Source organism: Oratosquilla oratoria, chromosome 37, assembly GCF_046742065.1.
Source record: "Oratosquilla oratoria isolate Oo_2021 chromosome 37, ASM4674206v1, whole genome shotgun sequence".
In the NCBI taxonomy this organism is placed as follows: domain Eukaryota; kingdom Metazoa; phylum Arthropoda; class Malacostraca; order Stomatopoda; family Squillidae; genus Oratosquilla; species Oratosquilla oratoria.
In genome coordinates, this window is record NC_134813.1 from 31,244,702 (window position 1) to 31,271,329 (window position 26,628).

The 26,628-nt window shown below is 40.5% G+C and overlaps 1 protein-coding gene across 2 annotated transcripts; it reads right to left on the bottom strand.

The window, feature by feature from the left end:
• Positions 1-314: 314 nt before the first annotated feature.
• Positions 315-24,958, bottom strand: LOC143019626 (syntaxin-1A-like). 2 transcript variants are annotated; one of them, XM_076175434.1, is made up of 7 exons: positions 24,840-24,958; positions 18,891-19,097; positions 18,637-18,762; positions 17,826-17,994; positions 10,956-11,137; positions 9,404-9,610; positions 315-6,463 (listed from the first exon to the last, which is right to left on the bottom strand). In XM_076175434.1, the coding sequence occupies exons 2-7, from the start codon at positions 19,044-19,046 to the stop codon at positions 6,458-6,460; spliced, it is 846 nt and encodes a 281-aa protein (XP_076031549.1). In that variant the 5' UTR covers positions 19,047-19,097; positions 24,840-24,958; the 3' UTR covers positions 315-6,457. The 2 variants fall into 2 exon arrangements, with proteins under 2 accessions (XP_076031549.1, XP_076031548.1); XM_076175433.1 differs by lacking the exon at positions 24,840-24,958 and adding an exon at positions 24,067-24,227.
• Between the last annotated feature and the right edge of the window lie 1,670 nt (positions 24,959-26,628).

Below are 26,628 nucleotides of genomic sequence, written 5' to 3' on the forward strand. Positions count from 1 at the left end.
TTGACAGGTTTTGAAGACGATGGTTGGCAAAGCAATTACTCTCTGTCATCCATCCCATGCTTTGCCCCAGAGGGTGAGTCATGCAAAGGACACTGCAAAGTACTGGTGAAGAGCCTGAACCCAAAGGTCCAGCCAAATTTGAGACTTTTTAGGCATTTCAGATTTCCAGCTCTGGCTCCCGTATCTTTGATCTGAGTGGTGTCTAGGTGAAATCCACAGGAGACCTTGTGGCTCCTAACCTGTGGGTTAGATGGTGGCCATTCAGAGTGACCAAAATTAGGTTTAGGTTTTGTTGGAATTATAACTTCAATAAATTTGAATAACTAGCCAAATTTATTTACTTAAATGTATTGTGTACATTTCATGTTTCAGCAATCAATATCATGTTTCACAGTATGATTATCTTAATCACAATTCATCACCAGATTTCAAATTCACTATATTCTGTGGTTCAAAGTTAACTCTGGGATGTTCTAAATTTTGACAAAATTTTTGTCTATTCATCTTGAATACACACATGCTTAAAGCCCCTTTCCCCCTCTGATTTTTTCATTACCCACACACTTGCACCATTTTGGTAGCATCTTAATAATAGTTAAAAAAATAAAAGCTCTTCCAAAATAATAACTTACTGCTTCTGACGAATATATTGCTCGTTTTATTCTTCCTGTATGTGATAATCCCATCACATATGGAAAAAGACTTGATGGATTATCTTGATCATCCATGGGACAAATTAAAAATCATATCAACGCCTTAATTACCGCTGCACACTAGATTTTCCTGTGGCAAACACCAGATTTTTCTATTCTGCCTGAGGGAATCTTCCTCATTATATCCTAACCCCATTTAGGTCAAGATTCACCTCTCACTGGAAGAAAGTTGTCTGGTAATTGCCACACAAAATCCTTCAGAGCTCTACGGTAGTGAAGTTGTTGAACATCTTCCCATGATGCAGCAAAGCACTTTAGTAGGTACTCTGACCTTCAAATTTCTTTCATATATTCAAAGTTGCAATTGATCAAAATTTAACCTTATTACTCAAAAACCTTTACATTAAGCTTAAGTGTAAGCAGCTATAGTGCACTGGGCATTGGTAATAATATCCACATAACATCCATTGAGCTGCAACTGCTGGAGTACGTGCAGTAACAGTTTGAGGAAGATGAGTTAGGTTCCTAAAATTACATGGAACTGCAACAGGAGAGCTGGTTCTTGACTTGGAAACTTATGAGAAAATACAAGAAATCATGAGATTTCCTTCACCTTGATGAAAAGGTCTGAGCTTATACATTACACAAAAAACACAAACAATTCCAATACTGGCAAAATAGATTTGTTTTCATGCAGAAGATACAAAACGGCTACAATGATACATATTTTACGTATTGCAATGGATGGTTTCAATTACCCACATCTTAAAACTCCCTGACTGATTCTTCATACAGTATTTTTTAAATGTGGAGTAATTACATCACAGTATTAAAGCAAGAGGCACTTAGAGATTAAAATTTATGATGTCTTTATGATACAGTGTCCAAAATGTATGCTTATGAACTAACACTATACTTATATCTGTATGAAGATCCATGCACCACAAAAAATACACACTTTATCAAGATAAGCATTCATATTTCCTAATACCTCTACTTAAGCAGAGAAGTTACGTAACTTACTTTCCTTCTATATCTCTGCATGATAATAAATACAGCAAATCCTACAAGATAAAAGCCTACCGTGACTTCACAAGAAAGTGTTGAGCATACTGACCTTTTGCCAAAGTTTACCACTTACAAACTATTAAGTACATTATAACAACGTCTGACTGTATTCTTTAGTAAATAAATCATTGTTCATAATGACCTGGTTAGAACCATTTTATTGCACCATAGTAATGAAAAAAATTTGACAACACAAAAACAGTCACTGAACACTTAGGAAGTATAAAAACATACTTATTTTCATGAGTTATTTCTACACACAAAATAAAGCTCTTTTCATTATATGCACATGCTTCTTGTAGAAATCACTGAGCCATCTTTTGGTCAAGGCAGTATGCCTGGATATGTGGTGGGAATACACATTTGTGCACCTTTTACATTCTTATACACTACAGTAATCTTCACCTAATCTGCAGTAACTGAACTTTGACTTTAACTTATCATACTAAAGTCTTCTCTTTCCTAATATATACCTCTCCACTCTTATGGAGAGAGGGAAAAAAATAAATAAATAAATAAAAAAAAATAAAAATAAAAAAAATCTGAGGAACTTGCCAATATGAACTTAGCTCCAGCATCACCTTTGCCCTTTGTGCTCAAACTTCTGGAGCAAATAGAAAAGTCACATGTATCTCTTGGATTTGACCAAGGGTCCATGTCATGTGAAGCATGATCAGACCCACACTGTCAATTTGTGCTGTGAAAACTACTTTCTATGAGAGAGCTTACTCTGGTGCTCCCAAAGTACAAGCCAGCAATAGCCACCATCAACTGTGTCACAGAAATGCACCTGTCTTTTAAGCAAATGAGGTTTTTATTATCCTGTGGCTATTTCTTTGCATCTAACTTGCTTTAATGAGAAAGAAATGGAAAAGGAGTACAAGAAGAAGCTGAGAGAAGAGTGGGAGGGAGTGAAAGATGGAGTACAACTACTGTAGGATTGGAGTCACAAAGGTGAGCAAAGATGGTGTGTGGAACAAGGAGGATGGGAAGAAGTAGAAGGAAAGGTGGTGAGTGGTGGGATGAGGAAACAAAGAAAGTTATAGAAGAAAAGAAATGAGCATTCACAGATTGGTTACAAAATAGGACAAGCTAATCATATGAGAGATACAAAGAAAAAAGAAGTAAAGCATAAGATAAAGGAGAGCAGATGTGAAATGAGGTAAGAGTATGACAAAATTTTGAAAGTAATAAAAAGATGTTCTGGAAGGAAATTAAGAGAGAAAGGGAAGGTGAATCAAGTAGAGAACAAAAGGTAAAAGGTGCAGATAGAGAGATGATAATGGAAGAGATGGCAGTAAGAGGAGGGTCAGAGGAGGGATTGAGGAAGCTGGTGGCAGAGTTTGGGAGAGTATGTGATAGAAGAAAGCTAAAGATAAATGTGGGTAAAAGTAAGGTGATGAGATGTACAAGGGGTGAAAGTGGCAGTAGACTGGAAGTGAACATTAAGGGAGAGCGACTGGAGGAAGTGGATAGTTTTAGATACTTGGGTGCAAGTGTAGCAGGAAAAGGTGGAGTGAAGGTGGAGGTAGAATGTAGATTGAGAGAAGCGAGTAAATGCCTTGGTGGTTTAAAGAGTGTAATGAGAAATAGACATTTGGGAATGGATGCGAAGAGGAGACTGTATGAAGGAGTGATTGTGCCAACAGCACTGTATGGGGCAGAAACGTGGAACATAAGAGAAGAAGAGAGAAGGAGTTTGAATGTGTTTGAGACGAGATGTCTGAGAAGTATGGCGGGGGTTACTAGGCTAGATAGAGTGAGAAATGAGGAGGTGAGGAGGAGAACAGGGGTGAAAAAGGATTTGGGAGAGAGGGTTGATGAAAGAATATTAGGATGGTTTGGACACATGGAAAGAATGAGTGAAGAAAGACTAGTAAAAGAGGTATGGAAGGCAGATGTGGAGGGAGTGAACATGAGGGGACGTCCTAGGATGAGGTGGATGGATGGGGTGAAGGGGGCTTTGGGGAAGAGGGGAATGTCTGTTGAGGAAGGAAGGGAGAGGACGGAAGACAGAGGTGAGTGGAGAATGGTTGTATATGGATGATGTTGTGATTGCATGAGGAGGAATGGGCGGGGTAGTATGTGTGAGTAAATTTTGACGCAGCCCGAAGGGATTTCTCCCCGTCCTCTCCTTATATGCAAAGGGGGACGGAGAGGGGGGGTCGCCGATTAAATGAAGCGGCCTTGCTGTGGATGTACTGTGTCTTGCGACACTGCTTCTGACCCAGGGCGGTGGGCGGGGTGCAGGGATGACCCGTCATCCAGGAGGTGCTCAGATGAGAGGAAGGGTGGGAGGGGTGTGGAGTGTATTTGGGGATGAAATGGGTGGGAGTGTTTTTATGCCTTTCCCTTTTTGGCTACCTCCCTTGGAAGGGGGAAAAAGCCTTGGTATATGTATGTATGTATGCTAAATGTGAAGGAGGAAAGGGAGCTGCAGTGGGAAGGGCTAAGAAAATGAATGAGGAAAATGGAGGAGAAATAAGAAAAGATGAGGTGAACGCAGTTATTATAATGATGAAAGCAGGTAAGGCACCTGGGTTAGATGGGTGTCATGTGGAGTGTCTAAAAAAGGGAGGTACAGTGGTGGACTGCCTGATGAGGTTGTTTAATGTTTGTCTAAAAGACGGTAGAGTGCCTGTACAGTTCTGCTTTACAAGGGAAAAGGGGATAAGTGTGAGTGTAGTAGTTTCAGAGGGATCAGTTTGTTAAGTGTAGTTGGGAAGGCTTTGATTGAAAGGAACAGAGGGAGTAATTGGTGAGGAACAGTGTGGGTTTAGGACAGGTAGGAGTTGTGTGATCATATTTTTGTGGTAAGACAGATATGTGAGAAAGCTTTAGAAAAAGGTAAGGATGTTTTTGGTGCCTCTATGGACTTGGAAAAGGCTAATGACAGGATAGACAAGAAGGCACTGTGGGAGGTATTGCAGATATATGTTAAGAGCAGTCATGAATTTTTATGATAGTAGAGCCTGTGTTAGAATTAGAAATGGAGAGAGTGAGTGCTTTCAGATAGAGATGGGGCTTCACTAGGGATGTGTCATGTCACAATGGGCTGGAGATTGGAGAGGGTTAAAGAAAACTGAGAAATTGGAGCTAAACCAGTTCTTGTTAGCTGACAATGTTGCACTTGTGGCAGGATCAGAGGAGGGATTAAGGAAGTTAGTGATGAAGTTTAGGAAGGTGTGCAAAAGAAGGAAGTTGAAGATAAACGTGGGTAAATGTAAGGTGATGAGATGTACAAGGGAAGAGGATGGCAGCAAATTGGAAGCGAGTATTAAGGGAGAGAGACTACAGAAGTGGATAGCTTTAGATACTTGAGGGCAAGTGTGGCACGAAAGGAAGGAGTGGACACAGAGGTAGAATGTAGATTGAGAGAAACAAGTAAATGCCTTGGTGGATTAAAAATTGTAATGAGAAATAGACATTTGGGAATGGATGCTATGAGGAGATTGTATGAAGGGGTGATTGTGCTGACAGCACTGTATGGGGCTGAAACATGAAGTATGGTAGGGGTTACTAGGCTGGACAGAGTGAGAAACAAGGTGAGGAGGAGAATGAGGTTGGAAAGGGAGTTGGGAGATAGAGTTGATGAAAGAGTATTGGGATGGTTTGGACACATGGACAGAATGAGTGAAGAAAGATTAGTAAAAGAGGTCTGGAAGGCAGAGGTGGAGGGAGTGAACATGAGAGGGTGACCAAGGATAAGTTGGATAGATGGGGTAAAGGGGGCATTGGGAAAGAGAGGAATGTCTGTAAAGAAAGGGAGAAGACAGAAGATAGGGGTGAATGGAGAATGGTTATGGAAGGGATGGGGGTGGGGTGCGGGAGTATGTGTGAATGATATTTTGACACAGCCCAAAGGGATTTCTCCCTGTCTTTTTTCTGCAAGGGGGGTCACCGATTAAATGAAGCAGCCTTGCTGTGGATATGCTGTGTCTTGCTGCATTACTTCTGACCCAGAGTACTGGGCGAGATGTAGAGATTACCTGTCATCCAGGTGGTGCCAAGAAAAGAGGGAGGAGTGGAGTGTGTGGGGATGAAATGGGAGTGGATTTATGCCTTTGACTTTGGCTACCCCCTTGTAAGGGGGAAAAAGACTTTGATATGTGTATATAACTTGCTTGTCTAAAGTCCATTTTGAAATATTATGATATGTGTAAGTCTAAAGGATAAATCCTCATTGTACAAGCCATACCAACCCAATACGAGTACTAAAATACTCTATCCTTTTCTAACTACAAAATATTAAGGCCATGATATAAGAAAAAGAAATTTATATATTTATAAATGGTATAAAATGTTTCCAACTTCAAAGTAGCACTTTCATAAGGTACTTCAGTTTCCTTTACATAACAAATTTATAATTACATCTTCTATCACAAAACTTTTCCTGCAATATACAAACCTGTATCAACTTGTGTAGTTGGTATATTTTTGGACTTCACTGGAATGATCATTATATTCTGAAATATATATACAAATAACAATAAAAACCCTCACTAACACAACAGCAGCATACACTGAAAGACGCACTTTCCAAACTCAAATGTAAAAACACTTGAGTAGCATCACACTGTACAATAGGAAACGCAGCTGTGAATGAGCACTGGTTGCATTTTTCTAGTTCCACAGGTATAAAAATTTTCTTGTACGGCTGAAGATTTTTTTGTGCAAATATTGTGTATAAAGATGTTCAAATGCATAAATTACCTGAGACTTGACCTCCGACATTTCTACATCTGGAAAAAAAAGAATAAATAAAAAGAATTAGTAGTCACATAAAACTTTTGTTCTTAATGAAAAACACCAAATTCATTAAATTCAAAGTATCCTACTACCAATAAAGCATACAAAAAGCTTACTGTCATGCTTGTGATATAGAAGACTTACTCTGTGACTTTAAATAGTTTGGATTTGCCTAACCCTCCCACTTTACACTACTTCAATCATATACCAAAAATATGCAATAAAAAATACATAGACTGATACAAGAAAATAGAACTATTGTATTGTATTTTGCCATTGACAATGCACCAGCACTTAAGCCAATGGGGCTAATATTACAAGAAAGACGATGATCATGGAAAGGAGGAACAAGACTCGGGTTAATCAGAAACACTCAACATTCAAAACACGAGACTGCTGTTATGCTACTCCAAGAGGTCCACTTAGGCAGCCTTTACAACTTAGATAGTATGCCTCTCCTAAGAAGGTGCAAAAGGATACAAGTACAGGTGAAGGATCACCCAAAATAAAGAGCAATGAAATTATCATTAGGGGGAAGGGGGAGAGAGCAAAAGTAGAAAGCAATTGCAGAAGGTTGTGTGAGGTCATTCAAAGAGGCCAAGAGAAATGCAACCACTTTCAGCTGGTAACAGTGTAACAGTCCTACACTGATATAACACAGACAGCTGTCCAAAGGTTCTACCCAAAGGTGGATGGTCCTATGGGCTATTGCCAGCTAGTGTGGTGCTGTGGGTTTTCCATTTTGTAAAATTCAAGGCAACAGCTGATTGAATGAGGGAGTCATAAGGATAGTACAGATGAAATGAAAATAAATTCATAAAATCTGGAAGATCGTTCTGAACCAATACATATATATGACCTAAAATAAATCCACAATCTACTGAACCATTCAACCTACGAGAGGATGCAAGGGGTCAATATATCAACATGACAAAATTTACCTGGATTAAAATACAGTTGGAAAGAGTTCTTACCCTATTTTCCTTTATCTGATTAGTTATAAGTAAAAACCAATTGCCATGGGAGAAGAAAAAAAAAAAACAAAGACACAGATCCATATAATTACAAAGTCATATGTAGATATATGTACATATGTAAAGGAAAAACCCCTTTTCCCTTTACATCAGGGATGGCTGACTCCAAGCATAAACTCAACTTTCAACCACCCCAACACCCACCCAGAACCCATTTGTGGTCCCTTCTTAGCTCCTCGTGGATGAAGGGTCATCCCTGTCCTAAACCCAGACTGCTCTTCACCAATTAATCCCTCCTAATCCTCACAATGAATACTCTCCTGCCTTACCAACTATACTTAACAGACTTATCCCTCTAAAGCTATTACAGTCATCTTTGTCACCTTTTCCTTTGTACTTCTAAGTACACATAGGCACACATAAAACAATCTCACAAGGCAATCCACTAAACTGTTCCTTCCTTTGACAGACACTCCACATGACACCCAGGTGCCTTACCAAAGGTCCTTTCCTCTTAATTATGGGGTAGTCAAGCCCAATCACACACCCTTTTCATACCACAACCTATTTAATGGCCCCTCCCATCTCAACACTTCATGGACAAAGGGTCATCCCTGTCCCCCACCACAATGCCAGATTGAAGGCAATGCAGCATGGCCCAAAGCTTTCACAGCACAGCCCAACAGTTGGAGCTAGTTTATCCCCACCCCTTCATTATTTGGGAACTTCCTCCTCAACCACCCACAATACTTTACAGAGCATATGAGGACAGTACAAAACTAGCCAGGAATAAACTTGGACCAAGACCCAAGTCTTTTTTTTTTTTATCCACCTTACCCAACTTGTCATAATGCATCAACATGATGAAAACTATAATGCTTCACTGTATTCACATATCTTTGTGTAAGCCAACCATGACTGAATGACATACATATTAAGTTCAAGTACATATCAGTATTATCTTAAAAAATACATATAAAATTATACACAAGAGATAGCAAAACAGAGAACTAATTTCAATCATAAAAAAAATTAATGACTATTGGGAACTGTAAAATTACTTAAGGCTGCAATAAATGCATGCATGCTTATTACTTAAATTCACATCATGCTTAAAGAATGCAAAAAAAAAATTATTGGAAAAAATATTGGATAAAAAAAAGAATGTTGAATAGGACATAGACACCCTGACCCACTATGAGTGAGGTTGGTGGGCAAGAGCAACAGCCATCTTTGCATAGGACAGTGGGCTTTGTCATATAATTTGTATAGAAGGTTGTTATCTCAAGTACTATATCTACATACCCTTATGGTATGATATCAAGTACATACATACATATACCAAGGCTTTTTCCCCCTTCCAAGGGAGGTAGCCAAAAAGGGAAAGGCATAAAAACACTCCCACCCATTTCATCCCTACATACACTCCACACCCCTCCCACCCTCCCTCTCATCTGAGCACCTCCTGGATGACGGGTCATCCCTGCACCCTGCCCACCGCCCTGGGTCAGAAGCAGTGTCGCAAGACACAGCACATCCACAGCAAGGCCGCTTCATCCAATCGGCGACCCCCCCTCTCCGTCCCCCCTTGCATATAAGGAGAGGACGGGGAGAAATCCCTTCGGGCTGCGTCAAAATTTACTCACACATACTACCCCACTCCCCACCCCCCTGCCCATTCCTCCTCATAATGATATCAAGTAAATATGATTTATTGTATCCATATCCTGTGCATAATGTGAGTGTTAAGAAAACCTCAGAAAGACAAATAACCCTACTCATATGTTTCACTAATCTTTGAACAGTCACAAAACCATTGATAGTAACCCAGGCAGGCTTCCTGCTCTCCTGTATCTTTCACCTGCGATGTCTCTGTGCTATTCAACCTCCTTGGGCATGCATAAAGAACATTTAAACTAAAATATATATCTAAGAATACTATCAGCAACAATCACATACAGAGAAGACAAGGGAGAGGATGATGATGAGTAGAACCACAACTACTATGGAGATTATGCATATCTTCTTCTTCATAGCCTTTGTTTTGCTTTCTCGTGCTTTAATCAATTCTTGGTTTGCATTAGCTGCTTTTGTCTGAGCTTCAAAGACAAACGTCTCAATGCGTGATACGGATTCCCCTTGTTGATCAACCATGACGGCCAAATCCTGTAATGCATCATAAACAATTAGTGTCAACACGAGGGTAAGAAAATTGTGAGAAAAAGGACCACAAGATACTATAGCTTCTTTCACCCCAGCACAATCATCTCTCCTTTGAACCACCTCTCTGGTGGTACATAACAAGTGAGAAGAGGAGACTTCATTGATGAAGACTCTTACACCTTCCATACGAAACTGCATCAACCCAGCCCCAAGGAGCCAATACCTAGTTTCTGGATCAGGCTCAAAAAGTCAATCCTATCTATTACTTCCTACCAACTTATCTCCCCATCTTTTACTTCTGTTTTCTCACATAACGAGGTCAGTACTCTGGCACCTGCCCTTCTGTAACTCCTTATAGCCAGAGACACAGAAACCAACCCAGTTCCACATGCACAAAACATATACTTACACACATCCAAAAATGTAACACACTACACATGGGTCCAGCACAAATGCACCACACTTGACAACATAAAACAATACACAAAGAGTGCTGGCACCACACATCAATACTCGCCCAAAAACACACTTTAAACAAACTAAAATATACCACATATATACACTACACCAATGGTCTTTCCCCGTACAAGAAAAGTAGCCAAAGTCAGTCATAAATCCAATCCCACCCATTTCATCGCCACATATTTCCGATTCACCATCCCTCTCTTCTTGGCTCCTCCTGGATGATAGGTCATCCCTGCATCTTACCCACTGCCCTGGGTCAGAGGCAATGTAGCAAGATACAGCACATCCACAGCAAGACCACTTCATTTAATCAGCGACAACCCCCTTGCAGTCCCCTCATGCAAAAAAAATGAGATGGTTAGAAATCCCTTTGGGCTGTGTCAAAATATCATTCACACATACTCCCTCACCCCACAACCCCCACCCACTCCATTCCATGCATCACAGCATCATCCATATACAACAATTCTCCACTCATCCCTATCTTGTCTTCTCCCTTCCTTCCTCAACACACATTCCCCTCTTTTTCAATGCCCCTTTAACCCCATCCATCCATCTCATCTTTGGTCACCCCCTCATGTTCACTCCTTCCACCTCTGCCTTCCACACCTCTTTTACTAATCTTTCTTCACTCATTCTTTCCATGTGACCAAACCATTCCAATACTCTTTCATCAACCCTATCTCCCAAATCCCTTTCCACCCCCACTCTCTTCCTCACCTCATTTTTCACTCTATCCAGCCTAGTAACCCCTTCCATACTTCTCAGGCATTTCACCTCACATTTACACTTTTCCTGTCTTCTTCTCTTATATTCCATGTTTCTGCCCCATACAGTGCTGACATAAAATAAATAAATGTAATGCAATAGTGGTGAACCTTACCTGGAAGAGCTGAGCCAACTCAGCAATAGATTTTTCAAGTTTCTGCACAGCTTCATGGCGTTCTTGAAGGTCTTGCAACTGCTGTCGAGCCAACTGTGTTTCTTTGATAATGTTTTGAGTGAAAACAGCTGATGGCTGATCTAAAAGAGTTTCCAGCTCCTCTTCATTCATATTAGCCTGACCTGTATAGGGAAGAAAAAAATAAATACATACATACATATACCAAGGACTTTTTCCCGCTTACAAGGGAGGTAGCCAAAAAGAAAAAGGCAGAAAAACCACTCCCATCCATTCCATCCCTAAATACACTCCACTCCCCTCCACCCTCTACCCCCCCTCTTATCTTGGCACCTCCTGGATGATGGATTATCCCTGCATCTGTCAACTGCCCTGGGTCAAACACAATGTAGCAAGACAAAGTACATCCACAACAAGGAGCATACATACATACATATACCAAGGCTTTTTCCCCCTTACAAGGGAGGTACCCAAAAAGGAAAAGGCATAAAATCATTCCCACCCATTCCATCCCTGAATGCACTCCACACCCCTCCACCCTCCCTCTCATCTTAGCATGTCCTGGATGACGGGTCATCCCTGCATCTTGTCCACTGCCCTGGGTCAGAAGCAGTGTCGCAAGACAGAGCACATCCACAGCAAGGCCGCTTCATTAAATTGGTGACCCCCCCCTCTCCGTCCCCCCATGCATAGAGGAGAAGACGGGGAGAAATCCCTTTGGGCTGCGTCAAAAATTCCTCACACATACTACCTCACCTCCCATCCCCCTGCCCATTCCACCTCATGCATCACAACATCATCCATATACAACCATTATCCATTCACCCCTATCTTCTGTCCTCTCCCGTCCTTCCTCAACAGACATTCCCCTCTTCCCCAAAGCCCCCTTTACTCCATCCATCCACCTCATCCTAGGATGTCCCTTCATGTTCACTCCCTCCACATCTGCCTTCCATACCTCTTTTACTAGTCTTTCTTCACTCATTCTTTCCATGTGTCCAAACCATCCTAATACTCTTTCATCAACCCTATCTCACAACCCCCTTTCCACCCCTGTTCTCCTCCTCATTTCTCACTCTATCTAGCCTAGTAACCCCCATCATACTTCTCAGACACCTCATCTCAAACACATTCAAACTCCTTCTCTCTTCCTCTCTTATGTTCCAAGTTTCTGCCCCATACAGTGCTGTTGGCACAATCACTCCTTCATGTAGTCTCCTCTTAGCATCCATTCCCAAATGTCTATTCCTCATTACACTTTTAATTCCACCAAGGCATTTACTCGCTTCTCTCAATCTACATTCTACCTCCACCTTCACTCCACCTTTTCCTGTCACATTTGCACCCAAGTATCTAAAACTATCCACTTCCTCCAGTCGCTCTCCCTTAATGCTCACTTCCAGGCTACTGCCACTTTCACCCCTTGTACATCTCATCACCTTACTTTTACCCACATTTATCTTTAGCATTCTTCTATCACACACTCTCCCAAACTCTGTCACCAACTTCCTCAATCCCTCCTCCGATCCTGCCACAAGCGCAGTGTCGTCTGCAAACAACACCTAGCTCACCTCCCACTTTTCTCCATTTTCTTTAACCATCTCCAATCCCTGACCCACTACCCTTGCATTTACCTCTCACACTACCCTATCCATGTATAAGTTGAACAGCCAGGGTGCCATAACGCATACTTGACGGAGTCCCACCTTTACCTCGAACCATTCACTCTCTCCATTTCTAATCCTGACACAAGCTCTACTACTCTCATAAAAACTCTTGACAGCTCCTAGAAGCTTTCCTCCTATCCCATATATCCGCAAAACCTCCCACAGTGCCTTTCTGTCTACCCTGTCGTAAGCCTTTTCCAGGTCCATAAAGGCCCAAAAAATATACTTCCCTTTTCCTATAGCTTTCTCACATATCTGTCTTACCACAAAAATCTGATCTACACATACATACATATACCAAGGCTTTTTCCCCCTTCCAAGGGAGGTAGCCAAAAAGGGAAAGGCATAAAATCATTTCCACCCATTCCATCCCTGAATACACTCCACACAACCTCTACATACATATACCAAGGCTTTTTCCCCCTTACAAGGGAGGTAGCCAAAAAGGGAAAGGCATAAAATCATTTCCACCCATTCCATCCCTGAATACACTCCACACCCCTCCACCCTCCCTCTTATCTGAGCACCTCCTGGATGACGGGTCATCCCTGCACCTTGTCCACTGCCCTGGGTCAGAAACAGTTGTCGCAAGACACAGCACATCCACAGCGAGGCCGCTTCATTAAATCGGCAAACCCCCCCCCCCTCTCCATCCCCCCATTGCATAAAAGGAGAGGACGAGGAGAAATCCCTTCGGGCTGCGTCAAATTTTGCTCACACATACTACCTCTACCCGTCCTAAATCCACACTGTTCCTCACCAATTACTCCCTCTGTTCCTCTCCTAATCCTCTCAATCATGATCCTCCCATAAGCCTTCCCAACTACTACATTCACACTTGCCCCCTTTTCCCTTGTAAAGTGGAACTATACAGGCACTCCTCCAGTCCTCTGGCACTCTACCCTCTCTCCAGCAAACATTAACCTCTTCACTCCGGGGCACATCACACGTCTGGCAGCATTAGCTGCCCGACGTGCGATGTTGCATCATAATAATCGCATTGTAGAAAATAAAGTCAGTGCTCAATCGTCCGTTCTCTTTCACCCATGAATTTTGATAACCATAGAAAATATGAAGGAGCCAGTTTAGAGAGAATGGAGGTTATGTAGGTACGACTACAATAAATATAATCAAGACGCCGACGTCGGCATCATCGCGTACCCACTTGCTCCTCATGATAACTACGTAGGCGTCACCATATGGAAGTGGTTAAATAACCTCACCAGCCAGTCAACCATCACTGTATCTCCTTTTTTCAGACATTCTGCATGGCATCCATCCAGACCAGGTGCCTTACCTGCTTTCATCATCTTAACAACTGCCTTCACTTCATCCTTCCTTATTTCTCCTCCATTTTCCTCACTCGTCACATTCATTTTCTTAGCATTTCCCAATGCAGCTATCTTTCCCTCCCTATCCTCCTTCACATTTAGCAACTCCCTAAAACATTCTGCCCATCTTCCCCTTACTGCCTTCTCTTCCATTATCATCTCTCCATCTGCACCTTTTACCTTTTCTTCTCTACTTGATTCGCCTCCTCTTCCTCTCTTCATTTCTTTCCAAAACATCTTTTAATTACTTTCAAAATTTTCTGTCATACTTTTACCCCATTTCACATCTGCTCTCCTCTTTGCCTCCTTTACCTTTTGCTTTACTTCTCTTTTCTTTTCTTTGTACCTCTCATATGACTCCCTCGTCCTATTTTGTAACCAATCTGTGAAAGCTCGCTTCTTCTCTTCTACAACCTTATTTGTTTCCTCATCCCACCATTCACTACCCTTTCTTCTATTTCCTCCTGTCTTTCTTGTTCCACACACCATCTTTGCACACTTTGTGACTCCCTCCTTGAACCATCCCCATTCCTCCTCCACACCCAGCTCTACTCTATCCTTCACTCCCTCACACTCCTCCTTCAGCTTCTTCTTGTACTCCTTCTCCTTTTCATTTAAAGAGTTCACTCTAAGCACCTCCCTACCTTTTGTCCCTTTCCTCTTTCTCCATCTATCCTCCACTCTCAACTTACCTTCCACCAAAAAATGATTCTGATATTCCCCCACCCTCTCCCCTTAGCACATGTACATCCTTAACTCTTCCTATCATAATCCTATTTACCACTACATAGTCCATTAATGCTCTATCTACCACCCTTCCCTCCACCACCATCTCCCATGTGTACTTATACTTGACTTTCTTCCGAAACACTGTATTTACTATCATCAACTCTCTTTCTAGACATATTTCCACCATCAACTCTCCACTACGATTCTTTCCTGGAACTCCACATTTCCCAACCACTCCATCAATTGGATCATTTTCTACCCTAGCATTAAGGTCTCCCAGTACTATTACATTGATATTTCTCCCTAAATCCTCTATGCACTCATTTAAATCTATCCAAAAGGCCTCCCTTTCTTCTACGCTCTTCTCACTGCCAGGTCCATATGCACTTACAAACACCCACATCTCCTTTCCCAGTTTCACCTTCATCCACATTATCCTTGAGGAAACCTCCTTCCACTCCACTACACATTTACCTATCTCTTCACTCACTAGTATAGCCACCCCTTCCATCCCTCGCCCTCTCTTCACTCCACTTACACTCGCCCTTCCCTTTCAACTTAGTTTCACTCAAAGCCAACACATCTCTTTCTTCTCACAAACATACTACCTATCTCTTCCCTTTTACTCTCATCTGTACCACATCCATTGTACAGGACAGTAACAAGGGGTTGGGGGACAGTATAATGGAGGGACATTCGTAGTATAAAAGTGTCATAATTTCTCTATGAACAGAGTTTTCCTCTATCACAGCCAAAAGGATGTGTGGCTCTGGTCCATAGGGGTGCCCCATATAGACCCTAAAGTATCAACTGCATGCCACTTTGCCACTACACCACAACAAGGTAACTTCACTTAATTGGCAACCCCCCTCTCGGTCCTCTCATGCAGAAAAAAAAGATAGGAAGAAATCCCTTCCAGCTGTGTCAAAATATCATTCACACAAACTTCCCTACCACTCTATCTATCGGTTTATCCCCTACTCTTCCAATGAGATCACCCAATACCATTACATTGACATTCCTCCCAAAACTCTCTAAGCACTAATTTAAATCTATCCAAAAAGCCTCCCTTTCCTCTATGCTCTTCTCACTACCAGGTCCATATGCACTTACAAAGACCCACATCTCCCTTTCCAGCTTCACTTTCATTCACATTAACCTTAAAGAAACTTCCACTACACCACATACTTTCCTATCTCCTCACTTATTAGTAGAGCCACCCCTTCCCTCCCTCATCCTCTCACTCCCAACACCCTCTCCACTACACTCCCAAACTCAAAATCACCCTTCCCTTTCAACTTAGTTTCACTTTATGCCAACATATTTATCTTCCTTCTCACAAACATAATCCATATCTCTTCCTTTCTACTCTCATCTGTACCACATCCACGCACATTAAAAGACCCAAACCTTAGGGTTCTGTTTGGAAAACTCTAAGAACCTCTTATGCGCTGAATTTTCATAGGAATAGGGTTACAGAGAGCACAATACTTAGTACCATCATTCCTTCCCATTTTAGCCATCTTTTATGATTCAAGTGGGGAAACTCAGTGGCTTTCTACATACATACTTACATACATATACCAAAGGCTTTTTTTCCCCTTACACAGGGGGCCAAAAAGAAAAAGGCATAGAAACCACTCCCACCCATTCCATCCCCTACATATTCCACTCCCCTCCACCCTCCTCCCTCCCTCTCATCTTGGCACCTCCTGGATGACGGGTCATCCCTGCATCCTGTCCACTGCCCTGGGTCAGAAGCAGTGTCGCAAAACACAGCACATCAACAGCAAGACAGCTTCATTAATTCAGCGACCCCCCCTCTCTGTCCCCTCATACAGAAAAGGAGAAGACGGGGAGAAATCCACTCAGACTACGTCAAATTATTTCTCATACATACTTCCTCACTCCCGATCTCCCACCCACTCCCCCTCATGCACCACAGCATCATCCATACACAACCCTTCTCCATTCACCTTTATCTTCTGTCCTCTCCTGTCCTTCCTCAACCAACATTCCTCTCTTTTGTAATGCCCCTTTTACCCCATCCATCCATCTCATCCTAAGACGGCCCCTCATATTCACTCCCTCCCCCTCTGCCTTCCACACACCTTTTACTAATCTTTCTTCACTCATTCTTTCCATGTGTCCAAACCATCCTAATATTCTTTCATCAACCCTATCTCCTAGCTCCCTTTCCACCCCTGTTCTCCTCCTCACCTCCTCATTTCTCACTCTATCTAGCCTAGTAACCCCTATCATATTTCTCAGACATTTAATCTCAAACACATTCAAACTCCTCTCTTCCTCTCTTATGTTCCATGTTTCTGCCCCGTAAAGTGCTGTTGGCACAATCACTCCTTCATATAACCTCCTCTTAGCATCCATTCCCAGATATCTATTTCTCATTACACTTTTTAATCCACCAAGGCATTTACTCGCTTCTCTCAATCCACATTCTACCTCCACCCCCACGACTCCCTTTCCTGCCACATTTGCACCCAAGTATCTAAAACTATCCACTTCCTCCAGTCTCTCTCCCTTAATGCTCACTTCCAGCCTGCTTTCTAATAGTAATAGTAATACCCAAAGCCTCCTTCACCCCATCCATAGAATGTATGGATGGGATGAAGGGGGCCTTGGGTGCAAAGGTTATGTCTGTCAATTAGGAAAGACAGTGGGCAAGAGATAGGCAAGTGGAGAGTGGTTGTGAATGGATAATAAATTGACATGGCCTGAAAAGATTTCTTCTTATCTGCTCTATAAAATTGAGTGTCCTTCAGGGAGGTGTGTCCCACTCAGAGGAACCAAGAGAAATGGAGTGTATACTTTAGCTAGCCACCTCCCTTATAAAAAGGAAAGGACTTTTTAGTATATATTATAATAGTAAAAGTAATAATGATATCTATTTATCTACATACCAAGGGCTTTTTCCCCGTAATATGGGATGGTGCCAAGTCAAAAGGAACATACCCACTCCCATCCACCGTCATGCAGAAAAATAGAGGATGGGGGAGAAATCACTTCAGGCTGCGTCAAAATACCACACACACATAACCACTCCCTACATCCCCCCTCTCCTCCCATATCATCATTATCATAATGATAAAAAAAATTATAAATACCTGTGATAATAAGCTCTTTACGAAGGTACTGGACATTCCGATCATGGGCATCAGCATGGAGCAATGAAAGAGTGCTTAAGACATCACTAAGGTGAAGAACAAGAGCAAGGTGGTGAGTATTTGCCACATGTCCAACTACAGCTGCCTGGGATTCACCTTCAGCCTTTACCTGAAAACATTCATATTTTCTAAATGAATAATAGTGGTTAAAATATGAAAAATAAAAATTAAAGCCAGATTAGTTTTGAATGAATCCAATTAACTTACACTGCATTACAAATTACTATCTATATAATTACAAATTACATATGTATTAAATTTGAAATGTGTTTGCAATCCAACATGCAAATGACAAATGGGATCAGATCAAAATATATACCTTCAGCATGCTTTATAATAAAATAAATGGGGGAATTCATAGTCACGTTTCTTATCTCACAACGAAATTAAATAAATAAATAAAATAATTTATAACACACACATCCCCACCCCCCTGCAGACGAAACAATCCTAAAAACAAATCATCATCATCATCAACCTCCTTATTAACCATTTCTCACAAAACCAGGAAACAGGAAATAACAAGATACTGTATGTACAAATGTCACATCCCCCATTATAATAGGCTTAGTCAAGTCAAAATATGGATCCACTTCAAAACACCCACTCGCATCACCCTATCAGCACCTTCAGGATGAAGGTCTGTTTGTCCCCACCACAATGCAGTTCACATACACAAAAAAATCCTACAGAGCTTCATCAACCTTATTATAAACAACTAAACCCGAAAAAGAAGACATCGGCACTATACCTCATTCATCACTTTTTTTACAGCTCGAATTTCATTCTTAATATCAGCAATTTTATCTTCTAGATTTCCTCTGTTTCCATGTTCATGGAGTAGTGCTCTTAGGTCATTAACATTTACTCTTAATTTCTGAAATAAGCAAACAGTGATTTAACAAGACACCCTACAACTATGTACTATATTGTACTCAATGTTGTGAGTGATATCTAACACTTCATTACATACAAAATTCAATTTATTCAAATATGAATTCTTACCTTAAGTTTGACATACAGTGGCCCTATCTTATCCAGCAAGTTCAATAATGGTGCTAAATCTGGTTGGCTTTCTTCTATGGTCACACTAAAATCTTCTTCCTTTAGACCAGCTTTAGTCCGTAACTCCCGAAACTCGTTCAAACGATCACGAATCATTTTGCCTTTCTTTCACAATAAATAACACAAAGATACACCAATACCCCTTTGCTGAAAGCATAAAAAGTATGGTATTAAAAACATATAGTTCAATACTTCATTTAGTTGCTTAAAAGCAGAATCCTATTCATACAAGGTGTTATAATCTAACAATAATCATTATAATACTGATGATGATTATGATGTTTCATACAAGTTGTTATTACCTAACAATAATTATTATAATGATGATATTTAATATAAGTTGTTATAATCTAATAATGATGATGATGATTGATGGTGATAACACAATGATCACAATGATGATTATGACAATAATAACAACAACAATAACTGTTACCCAAAGTTTCAGTGACTGGTAACATACATCTCCGCAATGGTTGGCAACATTTGGTATAAAACACTACTACAAAATAAACTGTATTAGTGTGAAATTGTTTCTTAGTCACTGGTATATGCCTATAGTGCTTAAAGTTGTCCACTATAGGCAACAGTAAAGTAAGAGTGACAGCAGTTTCCAACTGTCAGGTCTCCTTTAGTGACCAGGTAAAGGAAATTCAAAGATAATAAAAAGCAAATATTGGGTCTGGCATGGAAAACGAGTATTAGTCCTTAAGGGCTGCCCGTCCATTTGGAATTTCTGTCCCTCAGGTAATCCATGTGGAGGTGAGGATACTGACGAGTTTTGAAGACAGGCACCAGGGAGATTTCCTCTCCGATATCCATTTCACATGACCACTACTTGTAGGAACCTCTTGTTGTTCCTACTATGTGTATGGAAAAAATATACACCAGTACCCACATATTTCAATCTCAAGAACTTAAAAATTAAATTAATGATACAAAAAACTCAATCTTACTTCAATTATGTATAAAGAAATAGAAAAAGAGAGAGAGAGAGCACATGTATGACGGATGGAAGGGGGGATTAAATTATCACATGGGATGCAATTATCTACACTGCCTGGCTTTCTTTGAACTCAAGCTTATCTTTATTCAGATAAGGGCTCCAGGTCAAGCTCCGCAACACATATACCTGGAGATAAAAGATATATCCTGTGTTGAATTCAGTTTTTGTCAATGAAATCCTGTGATTGCATGGATTTTTTTATTCTCTGGTTTCCAAATAATCTTTGAAAAATTAAAAGATTGTTTTCATTCCTCTATGTTCTTTAAAGAGTTTAAATGTGTCGAGATGAAATGCCTGAGAAGTATGGTAGGGGTTACTAGGCTGGATTGAGTGAGAAACAAAGATGTGAGGAGGAGAGCTGGGGGTGGTAAGGGAGTTGGGAGATATGGTTGATGAAAAAGTATTGAGATGGTTTGGACACATGGAAAGAATGAGTGAAGAAAGATTAGTAAAAGTGTGGAAGGCAGAGGTGGAAGGAGTGAATGTGAGGGGGCAGCCAAGGATGAGATAGATGGATGGGGTAAAGGGGGTACTGGGTAAGAGGGGAATGTCCACAGAGGAAAGAAGGGAGAAGACAGAAGATAGGAGTGAGCAGAAAATGCTTGTGTATGGAAGGGAGTGGGTGGGGGATGGGGGGTGAGGGAGTATGTGTGAATGATATTTTGACACAGCCTAAAGGGATTTCTCCCCATCTTCTCTTTATTCTGTATGAAGGGATGGTGGTGGGGGGGGGTCATAAATTAAATGAAGCAGCCTTGCTGTGGATGTGCTGTATCTTGCTACATTGCTTCTGACCCAGTGCAGTGGATGAGATGCAGGGATGATCCGTCATCCAGGAGGAGCCAAGAAAAGAGGGAGGGAGGAGTGGTGAATGGGAGTGGAATACTTAGGGATGAAATAGGTGGGAGTGGATTTATGCCTTTGACTTTGGCTACCTCCATTGTAATGGGGAAGAAGCCATTGGTATATGTATGTACTATATAAAAATTATGGTAACATTATTATTATTTCTCTCTCAATTTGTACATTATCCACAAAATAAGCTGGCTGCACATGGGAGAAGATCATCTCCCATTCTACTTTCATTACACCCATCCTTTTCATTCATTCCTGTGCAAACCACATGAAAATTGCACCTTGATTCCTCCCCACAAACAATGATAGCTCATTCCTGGTGTATACTCTCATGAATGTGTTGTGACCACAGTCTAAGACCACTGATTCTCAACCAGGGCTAAAATTTACCACTTGGGGATAAAAAATTACATAAATCAATCAATCAATCAAATCTGCCACCCTGAGTCTACTGCTGAACAATGGCCTCCTTCATAGCATTCCATGATTCACATGACCACACCAACCTCTGCCACATCACGTCACTTCAGTTATGGACTCAGGATGGCAGATTTGATTGATTGATTGATGTAATTTTTTACCCCCAAGGGGTAAAATTTAGCCCTGGTTGAGAATCAGTGGTCTCAGACTATGGTCATAACACATTCACGAGAGGATACACCAAGAATGAACTATTAATGTTCATGGGGAGGAAACAAGGTACACTTTTCACATGGTTTGCACAGGAAGGAATGAAAAGGATGGGTGTAATGGAAGTAGAATGGGAGATGTTCTTCTCCCATGTCTAGCCACCTTGTTTTCCAGATAATGATGTACAAATTGAGAGAGAAATAATAATGTCACCATAATTTTTATATTATGGTACACATATATAACAAGGGGTAAATAACTTATGTACCTGATAGTTGAATAATAATTCAATTCAATTTCATTTTGTAAATTGTGTGTGTGTATGAGAGAGAATGCTAAGTATATATGTATGTGTGTGTATGTGTACATGCCAAGGGAGAGGGGGAGGGGGAGGAGGGGAGTGTCATTTAATCCTGTTCAGTCTTGTTAAATGGAAGTAAGGGGGTAAATGGAGAAATATATCAAGCTGAAGGAATTAATGATGGAGGAAAAGTTGAGAATCCCTGGTCTAGACATTCTTCTCCAATTAACTGGAAAAAAAAAGCATACTGCTCCAACATCTACAACCTGCCATTTGCACCATAAAACACATCCATGCATCAACAAATTACTCGCATCACAAAGTATATACTAAAAGACAGATCACCAAACTCCTAACTCCATAAGAAAAAATGTGTATTGAAAAAAATATATATATATATATATATATATGTACAAGGGGGAAAAAAAATCCATCCCTATAGAAGTAAGAACCCCTCTTGCACAACTATATTCAAGTCACCATCCAGTACTAAATGCCAAAACAGAACAGCTCTAGTGACAGAAGCAAAATGTCCCAAATGCAACCATCATACAAAAGACACTAAAGATCTTGTCCTACACTGCCCTGCCTTAGTCATACCCAGACAATACATATTTTGGTATTATTTTAGTTGTGCACACCTACACAATATAGCATTAGAAAATTAAATATTAATTTTGTAAATTATAATACATGAACATAATATGCGATTTTCTTGGCGGAAAAAAAAATTGCCACAAGAAAATTTACTAACGAATGAAGCTGCTAGGATATGGTACACACACCATGCCAGTCCAGTCACTATCAGACAACAGCTTTCATGTTGTGGACCGGATGTTCTCCAACTCCAGATGACGTTAATAAGCACTGTTACAAAGACAATTGGGTTTCCTTGGACTCTCAGAGAACAGGGTTCTGCCATCATCTGTTAACTGCCCAAGGTATTAATACAATAATAATCAGGCCGTCAGTATCCGTGATGACGACAACCCAGATGATCTTTAGAATTTGAGGTACTAAATTACTAAATATTGGTTAGGTTATGTAGGTTAGGTTACGTTAGATTAGGTTAGGTTAGAATAAGCTAATTTATCATTCTTTCATTTCTTCAACCTTGGCACTTATTAAACCAAACATGGTGTATCATTCAACTGCCACGACTTCATTCGTTAGAAAATAGGCTTTAGCAAATATTTTGTTGATTTCCGCCAAGAAAATCGCATACTACGTTGATCTATTATAATTTACAAAATTAATAATTAATTTTCTATTGCTATATCGCATAGGTGTACACAACTAAAATTTTACCCATATTTCTTTCTCAAGTAATATAGGATCCAATCCAATGGCTCTTGTTATTTACCTGGGAGGTGAAATCTTGGGCAATGGACTGATTATCTCTCAAATCTTTAACTAATAAATATTTAACAAACCTATTATGACTAATTATTGTACGATGTTTCAGATGTAGGATGATAATTTATAGGCATTTTCTCATGCAAATTTACATAGGTCTATGAATTTGTTCCGATGAGCACAGAAATCCCGAGTCCTATTCACAAATATCCTTACTTCCCCAACCCCTTCAGTGCTAAACATGGCAATAGAAACTTTTTGCAACAAATATGTAATAGAAGAGACCCTTCTTAATTCATACAAACAATTTGAAAAACAAAACTTGGAAATTACAATTTGAGATATCTTGAAAATTTACCTTTCCCTATTTCCTGATTTGTAAACTGGTACAGATGTCTTTGTAGGTACAGAAATAAAACCATTCTTAAACGAGTTGCAAGGATACCAAAAATTTCTAATACAGATGTTGTTGAAACTGATCACCACTTAAAAATAAATGAAACACTGGTAAAATCACAGAAACACGTGAGTATGGATATATAACATGAAACTTACATTATCCAATAGTTCCTGACCTAATCTAACCTACCCATTTAAAAAAAATAGTGTTGTGTGTTACTGGAACAGAACCGAAATACTTCCTGTCTTGTGTACTATGACACAACTAACATTACCACATATTTCAAGTGATCTGCACCACTAATGAAGCTGGTCACAATAGACAAACTTTAAAAACAGAACTAAACATATCGAAAACCTAGAATTCGCTTTAGGATTTCAAGTACTTACAGCTACAAGTTCAACTTCAACCATCAAAAGTTATGAACTATGTAAACTTATAATCTATTTCAATTCACTGACTAAAGAAACAACTGTTTCATTGTCTCATTTTCTTTAGGTACTGCTACACAATTTACCACGAAGAAGAAAATAACGTAAATAACGAATCAAGAAGCTACAATATTAACCTTTATGCTCCTGCTACCCCTATGGTCTCTTAGGATTTGTTTACATCCGCTGACTCAACCAAGGACATGACGGCATAGGATGTGTTCTATTACATGCCATTCGCCAATCCGTTTTCATGCAGTTGTCTCAAAGCGTTCAATCTTGGCTTCATATTTGGTGCCAATTGCCTGGATTTTGTAGATTGAAAAATGATTATCCCTTGTAAGAGGAACAATCATTAAAAATATGGATTAACTTATTCTGAGTCATGTGACAATCTTGAAATATTTGAAAATGCAAATCTGTTCATAATTTGTAACGCACTGCAAAGAAAATGTTGTCCATAAATTTTAATAGATAAATTAGAATACTGGCCACAGAACAATAAATGTAATATATTGGTCCACTTACGAACGTAAGTAGTGCACGGTAAAACAAATAGGAACAAATCAGTAAACGTGTTTGCGGCCTAACAAATAGCCCAGAACAAAATCCGAAGTATTTTGTCACCTACAACCAGCACTTCTATCCTTGAAGACCATATCGCATCAAAGAGTTTAAGCCATAGGAGTGGTAAATTAGTTTAAGGTAGACCACAGAGTGGAAGAATATTATGAATTACAATTGTGACCAGTATTTTTCCCATGGGTGGAGTTTAGTTTCAGGGCATAAAAGAATATCCAGTGACTAGGTCCGTCAATAGACTTCCAATACCGACTGCATAAAACATTTAATCAATACCGGGAGAACCTGAAATAGACCTTTTTCAGATTCCACTATCGTGCTGCCGTACATTTCCTGTGACTTTCTATCCAGGATGTTGCAAATGAAGCATGAACACGTCAAGAAGGCCTTGGGTGAAACTCCGGGCGGGCTTACAAAGTGGATAACTGAACATTCTTTTCCTCTCCACGACGACCGGTTACTCTCCTATCAACGGCTTTACTATGCAGCATGACAACGAATAAAAAATGTGTTATCACCAAGTATTTTTATTTCAGTAGGCAAGGAAATCCTACCTCCCTTGGAAGCATAAGATTTTTCATAGACTGTGGGATTTAATTTCTGACAGTGTCACGACTCGCCTATGGGTCGGGCTAATTGCGACACGAAAAAAAAAAATGAGGCCGTGCGCAGTTCGGGCGAACAACAGAATTCAGGCAGGATAATTACTCTTCGATAAAAATGAATATTATTACACTGATAAAAACAATACATAAAACATAAATTAATATAAGATAATAATAATAGCATATTACATATGGCAAGGAATAAGATTATATTACCAAGTTGTTGAGGGCTTAAGTTTGCAACACGTATGGCCATGTGGACGAAATGAAGTCTTGATTATGGTGCAGACGAGTCTTGATATTGATTTCTGACGGTCGCACCAACGGTCTCGGTGGGAGAGGGTGTGGGCAAATAGGTGGTTTGAGGTGAACGATAATTTCTGGTAGGGGCAACTTCTGGTAGTGGTGATTATTTTGAGGCGAACGAGAACTTCTATTAACAGAGTCGCGTCGCTCGTAGTCAAGCAGCAACCTGGAAGTGTCCAATAAAATTCGGAATAACGAAGGGTGAACACTTCGTTTTGGAGACGGGCAGTAGTTGTGGTCCAAAGTACTTGTTTAGCAGCGTTGTAATCGACGAAACGTAGAATTTTATGTAGATTCAGATGGGCCATAGGCTTCACCTTTTCTTGTTTTCTTTTTCTGCTATGTTATGGAGCTGTCACTCAGTAGTCTCCCTTCATCTCTATTAACTGTCTGTCTCGGCCGTTCTCTGCATCGCCTTTTATACTTCGTGAATGGGAGCCGACGTTTCAAACATGGCAAAACGTATCCAAAGTAGGTAGTTTGAAGATCCTCAGCTGTATACATCACCATTCTCATGCAACACCACTCGATGTCCAACCTCACAGTCTGGCTGGCGCCTACCATATCCGCTCAAATCGCTGAGTCTGCATGTTACCAGCCGAGCGCACCAGCCGAGCGCCCACAAACGGACTCACGAACACACACACATAATGGATGCCATTAGACACGACCCACATAACACACGGAAACATTACATATTAACGAGCCACCCCCCTGGATATGTATATATTATGACTTATATAAAAAATATAGTAGGTAATTAGTGGGTTGTCCTAGCCATGTGGGGCGACGGGCTTTCAAGGTAGAATTATTAAACAAAAGGATAAAACGCACCTCAAACTTTGCTTAGTCAGCCGTTTCCGGTCAACAAAAAGGCCGTGCATGTCTCGAGAGACAGGTTCGGTGTGAGGTGCTCCAGAGATTAACTCAAAAGAACATTGTGTAAGGTGGTCTAGAGACAAAAGTGTATAACCAAGAAAAACGTGTGCCAGTGATGTGTTGTAAAAAGTGACTATAGTGTATACGATGGTATCATGATAAACTCTAATTATAATAAAATAAGAAGAAAAGGAGTCGTTGAGAGTTTATCTTGCCCGCACTAAGTCCTGCCTATGTAACCCCCAAGGAAAGGAGGTTACATCAATGGCGGCAGCGGTGCTCCCACGCTCTGAATAGAAACTACGTCCTCAGCCATACAATCAAGGT